The sequence below is a fragment of the Phoca vitulina genome, unplaced genomic scaffold, assembly GCF_004348235.1.
Source record: "Phoca vitulina isolate PV1807 unplaced genomic scaffold, GSC_HSeal_1.0 scaffold6, whole genome shotgun sequence".
NCBI classification, from domain to species: Eukaryota; Metazoa; Chordata; class Mammalia; order Carnivora; family Phocidae; genus Phoca; species Phoca vitulina.
This window is the reverse complement of record NW_022589709.1, coordinates 67522295-67534503: the sequence shown is the minus strand read 5'-3', so window position 1 is coordinate 67534503 and position 12209 is coordinate 67522295. Positions and strand designations below refer to the sequence as shown.

The following is a 12209-nucleotide window of genomic DNA, read 5'->3' as shown; positions in this document are numbered from 1 at the left end:
TTGTGGCTGCCATCTGAAATGAGGGCAGTCTTGTAGGGGTAGGGGGTCATGGATTTGTAGCCAGTTGGTCAGAAGCTGGGTGACCTGGGGACCCTCAAACTTACAGATGACAACTAAAGTGAGGGCAGTCTTTTTGGAAACTGTGATCTTAAATCAGTGGTGGATTCTGATGCCAATTCTGGGTGGTTAGCATCAGAACTGGATTATAGTATACTATTACATGCAAGACAAAATTTCTGTCTTTGAGGAGATAGATACAGGTTTATCAGTAGGTCCATTCAAGACCACAGCCAACCCAGCAAGAACAAGGAGTGGAGTTTTTATTTTGATTTATTGTGCATCTTCAAAATATCATTATTAACATCTTTTCTTTTGGAACTTTCTTGGAGACAAACAAAACTAAACCCAAACACAGAACAGTTAAGCTTCTGGAACAACTATGTGAAAATGGGTATACAGTTTGGACAGTTAAGCTTCATGTTTATCAAAATGAAAATGGGATAATTTCTAGTGGGTTTTAAAATTTTTAAACAGCCTTCCTTGTACAAAACAGTATGTGTTCACAGGAAGAAATAAAATGGAAATGTGAGAGATAAAATGAAGGTAGTATCATATAGTAGTGATCAGAGAAAACCATTATTTCTCATCGCCTTCCCCTTCCCACTTAATATATTAAAAGAGATCTTACCAGGTCAATAAATATCAAAAATTATAAAATATATGGATATCACAACATTTCATCACCGGGATATATCATAAACAGTCCCTAAGCCTGAACTAATTTATTTCCAATTTTCTGCTATAAAAAATGATGCTGTAATAAACATTCTTATAACTAATTCTCTGCATGAAACTGTTACTATTTCCTTAGGGTAAACTATTTGAAGTATAATTTCTACATCTAATGATACATTCTTCTTAATACAAATTTATACTCCTGCCAACTTTGTATATAAAATACTTTTTTTCTATTTTTTTTTAGATTTTTAAATTTATTTTTGAGAGAGAGAGAGCGCACGCGTGCATGTGTGCGTGTGCATGAGTGGGGGGGAGGGGCAGAGGGAGAAGCAGACTCCCCACTGAGCGGAGAGCCTGATATAGGACTCAATCCAAGGACCCTGAGATCATGACCTGAGCCGAAGGCAGACGCTTAACCGACTGAGCCACCCAGGCGCCCTATACTTGTTTTCTATACTTGATAAGGTAGGGAAAGCTTTTCCCTTTGCCAATATAAGAGGCCAAACCATTTTCTCAGTGTTGCTTTAAAATGAACTTTTTAATAAATCTTTTTTTTTTTTTTTTTAAGATTTTTTATTTATTTGACAGAGAGAGATAGCGAGAGCAGGAACACAAGCAGTGGGAGAGGCAGAGGGAGAAGCAGACTCCCCACTGAGCAGGGAGCCCGATGCGGGGCTCGATCCCAGGACCCTGGGATCATGACCTGAGCCAAAGGCAGACGCTTAACGACTGAGCCACCCAGGTGCCCCATAAATCAAATCTTTTTAAAAATATTTTTTGGCAATTCTTTTCTTCCACAGACAACTTTCTGTTCATGCTCTTTGCCCATTTAACTTTGGGGCACTCATCTGTTTCTCACTAACTTATAAGAGTATGTATATATAATATAAAAAGTTTAAGCCTTTTTCACATACATCCAAATATATCCATAGTTTGTCATGATGCAGTTTAGGTCACTGTGAATACTACCATGTCTCTTTAGGAGTTTTATAAGTTGGCCACAGAAAATAGTCTTTATTAGGTTAACAGTCTATTATTTTAGGCTAAACATTTGTACTATACGGTAGTAACACAGAGCAATCAAGACCTAAAAAAAGCAAGTACTCAGAGTCACTAACAAAACCTAAAAAAAGCAACTATTCACAGTCACTACTCAAGTTAATGTAAAATAACCCATTAAACACAGATAACAGTTTTCTTTTTTTTTTTTAATAATATTGTTTTTTTTTGTTTTTTTTGTTTTTTAAAGATTTTATGTATTTATTTGACAGAGAGAGACACACAGCGAGAGAGGGAACACAAGCAGGGGAAGTGGAAGAGGGAGAAGCAGGCTTCCCGCGGAGCAGGGAGCCCGATGCGGCGCTCGATCCCAGGACCCTGGGATCATGACCTGAGCCAAAGGCAGACGCTTAACGACTGAGCCACCCAGGCATCCCCAGATAACAGTTTTCTATTCCCAAATTGTATACACTTTAAACTCTAGAAAAAGTGTACTTATTCATTGCAACATAGGGATTTGGGATTTAACACTTACTTTACTTTTACTATCATTACTCTCAGAGTTTGCATACAAATTAAAGATTTTACCTTTTTCTAGAAATGTAAAAGTTTACAAAAGTAAATGTACAAGGAATAAGGAGGGAGAAGATACATGAAGCCAAAAGGGGAAGAAAGAAAACTGATGTCAAATAAAAAGTGAATCGTTAAAACCCATAAAGAACCTTAATCCTGAAAACATAGAAATCTATATAGTTTTCTGAATGTTGCATCTTTTTGATTAGCTGATGAATGCATTTTTTTTTAAAAGATGATAGACCTCAGATTGTAAAAAAAAAAAAAAAAAGAAAAAAGGCATGCCCTTAAATATATTTTATCATCCAGGGGTGTCTGGGTAGCTCAGTTGGTTGGGCGTCCGACTCTCGATTTCAGCTTAGGTCATGATCTCGGGGTTGTGGGATCAAACCCTACTTTGGGCTCCTAGCTGGGCGTGGAGTCTGCTTGAGATTCTCTCTCCCTCTGCCCCTTTCTTTTGTTCTTCCTCTAATAAAAAAAATGTTTTATCATCCAAAATCTTACTATTCAAATTATAAAGTATGTGTGTGTATTAAGTTACATCAAACATAAATCACCTTACAGAAAATAAAATTGTCTTCTATATCTAATGTTATGTAAATTATTAAAACAACAAATAAACAAACTTACCCTAGGAATTTGTAAGAATACCCTTATAATAATCCACAAGCCAACAGCACATTTAAGGCCCAGAAACTGGCCAAATACTACTACTTCCTGCCATTTTTTTTAAAATTTAGCTTTATGGCTGTTAACTTAAAGATTTCTTCATATTTATTAATAACTCAAAATTACTTGTTACAAAAATTAGTAAAAGCCAAAACTGAACAAAACTGAATTTTCAAGTGCTCATAATGATCTTAAAGAATGTCCAACTAAAGGAAACAACATCAAAATATTAACTGTCTTCAGGCAGTAGAACTAAGAGTGATTTCTCTTTCCTTTTTAACAGATTTTCTTAAATTCAGAAATGAATATCTATTATTTTTATAACTAAACTTTTTTTAGAAAAAGATGAAAGGTACCAAGTCAAATAACTAAAAGTAACTTCCTGATCTTCAAGCAACTGTCTCCTCAAATAGAGGGATAGTTTTTAAAATTTTACCCAGTGATAGCTGCTCAAAATAATGGCTACAACAAACACCTTGCACTTCATACAAGTAGAGTTACAGTAAGACAGTACAGTCTATTTTCATCTCAGTGGCAGTACTATATGCTTTGCTGCACATTGTTTCATCAGCCTGAAGGCTAAAATAAAAGTTACCCGTTATGGTAGAATTTAATTTTTAGGGAAAAAGTAATTATCTCCATAAACTAAATCCCAGATTTTTCTCCCTTTTTAATGCTATAAAAGTAGTTACAATCAAATTAGAATATGTAGACAATATATGGAAATATTTACTATATCTTGATATATCGCAAAAACCCAGTCCCCTTTACCTTCACAATATGGTGCTAAAGACCACCCAAAAACAAACAAACAAAACGAAACAAAAACCTGCTAGCCAAAAATAAAAAAAGAACTCAGATATGAAATGGAAAACTAAAGAACCAGTTAGGTTATTATTCTTAACCACATCAGGGCAAAACAGGCAAAGAAAAGCTAGCCTGTCCTATTGTGGAAATAAGGCTGCTTTGTCTGCTACTACAAAAATTTTTAAGTCAACTATCTAGGAAAGCCAACTGCCAAAAGACAACTGGTTAAAGGAGAAATACAGAATCACCTGCTGCAATCCCAAGACACTCAAGGAGGTAAATCTTTGCTCCATCTCTTCTATTTCCAACTCACATAAAGAGAAACAGGGTGGGGGCAAGATTCAGTAATCACAGCCAAGGATAAAGAATGTAATCACAAAATCTCAAGAACCAATCTTAACCCTAATTTGTGAAACTAAACCTAAAAGGAAAGTTTCTAATTATTTAAAAAAATGAAAACCAATATTATCCTATAAACTGATGAATTATCTAAAGATCAGTACAACTTAAAAAATAGTAAGTTTTGATGTATTCTGAGGATTTTATTTTGCACATGTACTTAAATGCTGCTGAGTTGTTTTCTCAATTTTCACGAATAAATCTACCTCCTTTTTTATGGTTTCAATATTCATTTAAAATATGACAAAATAAGCATTATCTTAGTTTCAGCTCTGCCATAAAATAGCTTATTGGGCTTGACCAAGTGTCTGGGCCTAAATTTCTTCACTTATATACAGAAAGGTATTGGTCCAAATGACCTAAATGAACCCTTCCATTGTAAAATAATCATTCTATATTTCTTCATGATGACATCAAGTTATTTTGGGTCACATCCCCTTTAACTGAAGTTACACTGTCCCTAGATGAAAACAGTTGGTATATTCCTCTAGTCATTCACCACGTCAACACTGGTGAAGACAGTACTACAGATTTACTCCCACCCCTACTCCATCACTTCATCCATCCTCCAGCACAACAAACCCATCACTACCTACTTATTAATTTACTTACAGAGGAAATGGGTAAACCAAGCCCCACTATGGAGAGGACAGTGGATGTGATGGTACTGTCATGGTACGGATACTGGATGCTGTTGTCTTTACAGAAAAAGCCTCTCTGAAATGGATTTATTTGGCTCAAACTTAGAACAGCCATAGGCATGGAAGCTGTTGGGGAAGGGAAAAAAGATACACATGGTTAAATTCAATTCACTTCATTAGGAAGTAAACTCTACTGAATGGGATACAAATCTTAACCATATTTGATCCTTTCTGAAAAGGATCAATATTTCAAGATACCCAAGAGTAGAGATAAAGGAAACCATGCAGCATTAGCTTGTCCATATCAGCCCCACCTTTATCAGGTATAAATTCTCTTGCTTGCGTTGACCTCTGATTTTAAAGACAATCAATAAAAGAAATACCCAGGGAAGAGAGCAAAATTGGCCCATAGAAAAATAAAGTTGAAAAAACAAGAAGGTTTTGTATTTTACATTTTGTAACTAGTTTATTTTTAATTGAATTGTTCAATATTTTAAATATGTTTAAGAGAAAAAGGGAAACCTGTAAATACATTTAATTATCAATAACATTGTAACAGCCAAAAATACTCGAGGGGAAAAATAGAAACTTTTGTTTCACATTAAAAATTAATAGGGTTAGGAAAAAATAGAAACTGTAAGTGTATTTGATAATAAAAACAGAAAGAAACTAGTCCTTTTTTCCCCCAAAGATAAATTTAAAATGATTTTTATTAGCCCTGCAAGGCTCCAAATCACTTGAGCCAATTATACAGGAATAATATCCATTTCAAATTTTTCGCCCAAGTAAAATGAAAGACCAAAGAGAAGTTAAATAACTTAAATATTTGAGTAGCTTTGTAGTATGTTCAAATTTACCATGTTTTTACGCTTTGTTTTATACGATTCAAACACCCTAGCATCTACTCACTATATGCTCAGTACTAGGTTAGGCCACACAGAGGGAGACAAACTAATAAAAAAGAGACACTAGGTTCAAGAGCCTAAACCTCACGTGTAGAAACAGAATGTATATTAGAGGAAATTGTTTAAAACACAATACCAAGATAGATATTTGGGGGGTGATGAAATTGTTCTGTATCTTGATTGTGATGGTTACCCATAACTCTAAGCATTTGTCAAAACTCACAGAATGTACATCAAAATAAGTGAATTTTACTGTATGTAAATTTACAAAGAAATACCATAAAAAAGAAAGTGTGACTAATTTCTAAAATGGTATATAAAAGGTCCTATAGGAATTCAGAGGTCAACGTGAACTAGAGTAATTAGAAAAGACTATTTTTAAAAAGGCAACTGAATTGAACCTGTAACTGCAGGTAAACCACAGGCAAAAGGGAGGGGCTCAGGGAGAGCATTTAGTGGTACAAGGAAGCAAGGTCAGCATGAGGTTGCACTAACAAGAGCACAGAGGGAATGAGCAAGGAGTTTTCAAGATACATAACATTTCAGAGCCAATGTGTATTGCATCTCACACATGCCAGGCACTGGGCTTCACAGATTAACTCCATCCTTACCTATAACCCTGCAGGTAATAGCACTTCTCCCATTTTCCACATAAAGTTACTATGAGGCTTAAACAAATGTGGACCCTTGCTGAAACAAATAAGGAGTAAAACCAGGATTCCAATACAGGCTGTTTCCAGTGTCAGTGTATATATGGCCTCCCATGGAGGAAAGTGATCTGGATAAATGAAGAGGTGAGAACTGTGACAAGAAGATGAGACTGGGAGGTGGGAGACCGGGTGTTTGAAAAAGCTTGTTCAGTATAAAATACATATTATGTTCATAATGAAAACTCAAAGTTAATGGAACAAAATGTTCTTTGCTACGGATAACTCTTAATTCTTCAATTTTGTGGTTTTTAATGGGAGGAAGAGGGCTTGAGATTTTTGCGTTTAATAAAAAGAATTATGTATTTAAAATACTGGCCTAGGGGCACCTGGGTGGCTCAGTCGTTAAGCGTCTCCTTCGGCTCAGGTCATGGTCCCAGGGTCCTGGGATCCAGCCCTGCATCCGGCTCCCTGCTCCACGGGAAGCCTGCTTCTCCCTCTCCCACTCCCCCTGCTTGTGTTCCCTCTCTCGCTGTATCTCTCTCTGTCAAATAAATAAATAAAATAAAATACTGGCCTAAAAAACGACTTTTCCTGTAGGAAATAAAATATCACTGCCCTCTTTGCTCAGTCAGGATCAGCAACAGGGTAAGATAAGGATGCCAGAAATTAACTTAAAAAAAAAAAACAAAAACAGGGGCTCCTGGGTGGCTCAGTCGTTAAGCATCTGCCTTCGGCTCAGGTCATGACCCCAGGATCGAGCCCCACATCAGGCTCCCTGCTCCCAGGGAAGCCTGCTTCTCCCTCTCCCACTTCCCCTACTTGTGTTCCCTCTCTCACTGTGTCTCTCTCTGTCAAATAAATAAATCTTTAAAAAAAAAAATAGTAGAAAGGAGACGATTTCATATAGCCTTGAAATAATCCAGTAATTAACAAATAAGTAGTGTGTTAACAGTGAAAACAGAAGAGAATGCACGAAGGAGTGTTCTGAATATAGAAATGACTTAACTTCATGCCTGATCACAAGGGCTGAGGCAGACCTGAAGATGACACTTCAGGGTTTGGAAGAGAGAGAATGGTGGGCCCACTGACAGAAATGTGAAGCTGGGAGTGGGACATGGTTTACGGTGGAAGAAAATTAGTTTAGTATTGAGAATATTGCCTTTGGGGTGATCTGGTAACTTCTTAAATGCTCAGCTTCATCTCTGACTCTTCTCTATGCAGCCCTTAAGACTCCAATCACACTGAACCATTTGCTGCTGCTGCGTTTTCATATTATGTTTTCAAAACCCTAGGTGCCTTCATATATGTTCAGCCTTCTACTAGGGATACTTGCCTTCTCATTTCCCCTTCAGTCCAAGGCAGGCACACCCTATGTATCAGTCCCATGGCAACTTACACACACATCTATCCTGCTATATTTTATATTGCCTGTGACATTCTGTCACCGACTTGAAGGCAAAGACTCTATCATTCTCATATTCTTTGCACCAGGCACACATACAGTTGGCTCTGAATAAAAATACACTAAACAGCTATAATGGGTAACGATCAGAAGTAGGGAGGGTATGATACCCAAGATACTGGCATTAGAGATGGTAACTTAAGCCAGGGGAATCCAACAGTTCAGGAACAGCCTAAAATCAAAAGTAACAGAGATAAAACAATCAGCTAATGACTAAATATCCATAATGAAATCATGAACAGAGACTGTAGGAGAGAAAGGAAGAGAGGATGACTACATGCTCTAGACGGCAGGGGTTGTGTCCGTTTTGTTCAGCAGCACACAATGGCCATTCTTGCAAAAGAATGAACAACAGAGAAGTAGGGCAATGTTGTGATACAAAAGCCAAGAGAAGTAGCTTAGAGTAACAAGTCTATATCCAGGCAAAGGTAGGATGTCAAATACTAAGACATCAAGGAGAGTGAGAACTGAGTGGTCTCTGAGGTCTGAGGAAAAAGGGATCTTTGGTCACCACCCTTTTATTATAATACTATACCACCTCCACTAACAGAGCAATATCTTTATGAAGAAACTTCAATAATGAACTTCAATACTGGATTGTCAATGTCTAAGCATGAATATCTTTCTTCAAGTTAAATATATCACAATTATTTCCTCTATTGCTCATACATTTTATATATACCTATGTATACAAGCACATCCCCATGAACTGAATTCTCTGGCCCCCAGAATTCTTATTTTGGAGCTCTAACCTCCAATTTTATCATATTTGGAGACAGGTTTTTTAGGAGGTAATTAGGGTTAAATGAGATCATAAATCTAGTAACTTAATCCAGTAAGACTGGTCTCATAAGAAGAGGAAAACAAAGAGATCTCTCTCTCTCTCTCACTCCATGTCATGCACCAAGGAAAGGCCATGACAGGACACAGGAAAACGCAGCCATCTATAGGCCAGGAAGAGAGTCCTCACCTGAACCCAATCATGCTGGCATCCCGATATCAGAATTCTAGCCTCCAGAACTGTGAAAAACTAAACTTCTGTTGCTTAAGCCACCCAGTCTATGGCATACGGTTATAGCAGCCCAAGAAGAGTAAGACAGACAGACAGATCACAAACACATACGCGCGCGCGTGCACACACACACACACAGGCAAATCTAACCCCCCAGAGTAAACAAATATCTCTATTTTAAAAAGCAATGGAATGGGGTGGTTGGGTGATGGACACTGGGGAGGGTATGTGCTGTGGTATGTGCTGTGTATTGTGTAAGACCAATGAACCACAGACCTGTACCCCTGAAACAAATAATACATTATATGTTAATAAAAAAAAGGAAAAAAAGTAATGGAATATTCTCTGCTATAGAGATTCTTTTCTTTCTTTTTTTTTTTTTTTAAAGATTTTATTTATTTATTTGACAGAGAGACACAGCAAGAGAGGGAACACAAGCAGGGGGAATGGGAGAGGGAGAAGCAGGCTTCCCATTGAGCAGGGAGCCCGATGTGGGGCTCGATCCCAGGACCCTGGGATCATGACCTGAGCCGAAGGCAGATGCTTAACCAATGAGCCACCCAGGCGCCCTGAGATTATTTTCAATAGTAATTTTTTGGGATAGTAATGGAGAGTACTGTGTCCAAGTTATAGAAAGATGCTTCTTGAAATAAACCCTTTCACAGAATAGGTATATCCTTATATAAAGGATATAGAAACTATTTTTGACCCTAATCATAATTCTAGGGTATTTTTTTCTTAAAATTTCCATACGAGAAGTCACTTTTTAAAAGTTCTTGCTAAACATCTTTCAGTCTTCTAAACACACTTGTTAGCTACTATATGTCTGCTCTTAGTGCATCCCTTCTAAGACACACTGAGGAAGATAGATAAATGAATACCTCGATAGATAAATATGCTTCCTATATTCTCCTTCAATAAAGTGATAATTGAAATTTCTCCTATATTAGATATAGTACATATATCCTTAAAGACATGGTATTACAAAATACTCTAAAAGAATAAATGGAATTAATCTCAAATGCATTTTAAAGAGATACCAATGTCAATTTTTAGTATGTAGAAGCACCAGGTTTTTCAGGGCTCTTTGCAAGGGGACTTGGCACAAAGTTGTAGCAAACCAGTAGCTGCAGTTGCACCAGCTTCAGGATGTTTCCCATGGCCAAAAATGCTCTAAGTTGTTTCCAAGATCAAAGCATGCAGCAAGGGACACCTAGGTGGCTCATTTGGTTAAGCATCTGCCTTCAGCTCAGGTCATGATCCCAGGGTCCTGGGATGGAGCCCCGCATCGGGCTCCCTGCTCAGCCAGGAGCCTGCTTTCCCTCTGCCTGCCGCTCCTGCTTGTGCATGCGCGCTTGTGCACACACCCTCTCTCCCTGACAAATAAATAAAATCTTAAAACAAAAACAAAGCATGCAGCAAGCAATGGCAACACAGAGCCACCAGGAACAAACACCTGATTTCCATTACAAATATGGTAACGCTGTATTAGCTAATGGAGCCACTTTCTGTGTTGCTTTGTGTGCATATGCAGCAACACAAACTGGAATAGAATGGATTTTGTCCCCTGCTGGCAGCATCACCCCAAAGGAATGGAGAAATCAGTAATCACCCCAGCTGGTGTAATACTGAATTGTTTCAAAACCAACTCATAATTGATACCAAGTAAAGGCACTGTGCACCCATTAAAATATGGCATGACTGGAGAAATAAAGCACATTTGAAACCTTAAAAAAATAAATTGAAGCAATAGTTTTTTAAAAAGTGCTAAATTTACTTTATGAAAATAATGAACTAAAAATCCAGACATTATTAAATGGACTTCAGTACCTACTACCTCCCTCTATTTTCCCAAAAGATCCTATTTCAGACATCTAAGTAAATATTATGCTATCCGGGGAAATTCAAATGTCCATTCTCTTGAAAATCTCCCCTTCTTATTCATTCAGACATTTCAATTCCTATTATATAGCAGCCACAGTGCCAGGAAAAAAAAAAAAAAGGAAAAAAGACTGGAAGGGGGGACAAATGAATAAGAGCTCACCAAAAATGTTTACTAAAAAAGATAGTGCTACAGGAAAGTAACAACTATAATTACAAGCAAAAGTGAAGCTTAGAGTATTTAGACAATGCAGCAATCAGGACCCCAGCAGGAAACAGCATGCTTAAACTGGGTAATTTAAGAAGAGCTTAATAAAGGACTATTTGCAAGGTATGGAAGATGGTCAGAGTCAAGAGACAGTACAACTTCCTGAAGCTGCTACCACCCCTAAGCCTTAAAAGTACAAAGACGGCAGCTTCATAAGAACTGTGACCTCTGGGAAAGCCAACAAGACATGAAGTGGCAGGAGGAAGCCAGAAGAATAAACACAGCAACCCTCCTCTCCTCCTGCCAAAGTTTCCCATTGTCCAAACACAAATCTAGAAGTCAAAGGGCAAGGTCAGCCTCCTCGTACTGAGGGCAGGGTAGTCAATGATGGGAACAGGTCCACAGAAGGAAATGGAATATATCCAAACCAGTATCAGGACAAAGGAAAACCAGTTAGGATCTCACCATGGAACAGATCATAACTAAAAGTGGATAACTGTGGAGAGCTTCATAAATGGACTATTTACAGAATCTATACTGAAACTATCTACTAGGAACTTTGAATTTTATTCTGTGAGTAACAGGAGACACACAATCCAATCTGTGTTTTAGTAGGGGGAAAAACTCTGAGAAGAGCCATATAAAGGAAAAAGCAGTGTGAAGTTAGAATAGAGGGAAAGTCTAGAGCCAAGAAACACAAGTGTGTATGAGAGATGGCTGAGGGCCTGAAATAGAGAAGTAACAGCGAGAATAGAAGAAACAGATTCTAAAAATGTTTAGGAGAGAACTATGGGCCATGTCTCTCGATATGTATCCATGGATATGTGTCTTTCAATTACACACACACACACGTCTACCTACCTACATTCAGCCTTTGGTATCTCTCCAGAATATATTTTTCACTTTTCCTTTGAGTAGATGACTACCTGTTAGCATTCCTTCCACAATCCTGCTTATTATAAGTACTTCAAGGAATATTTGTTGAATGAATAAATGAACAAATGAATAAACAAGTGAGCAAAAGCCTCTGAGGCACATAAAACATTTGTGTAACCATAAACTTAGGTTTTCAAACGTTTTAAGTAACTTGAGTCTTTCGGATAGAAAAATTTAAACAAACAAATCAAGAAAAGACCCAAAAACAAAAACAGAAAACAGATTAACAATCTGAAGTTCAAGAACATGCTAGGGAAGCATTTCTAATTCTACAATCTAACAACTACTTCTCAAGCATGTTTTCCACTAGGAATGCAAAGTGCTAACAA

The 12209-nt window shown here is 37.4% G+C and overlaps 1 protein-coding gene across 3 annotated transcripts in view; it reads right to left on the bottom strand.

Annotated features, from left to right (window-relative positions):
* The window catches only part of PLPP1 (phospholipid phosphatase 1), a 100361-nt gene that overhangs the window by 58666 nt on the left and 29486 nt on the right, over window positions 1-12209 (bottom strand). For 2 of the 3 annotated variants that reach the window (XM_032404415.1, XM_032404417.1), the window contains exon 2: window positions 4798-4952. The exons of the other annotated variant lie outside the window; for it this stretch is intronic. In XM_032404415.1, the coding sequence (XP_032260306.1) occupies window positions 4798-4952 (155 nt within the window). The remainder of the gene's footprint in view (window positions 1-4797; window positions 4953-12209) is intronic. 3 annotated transcript variants of the gene reach the window in all.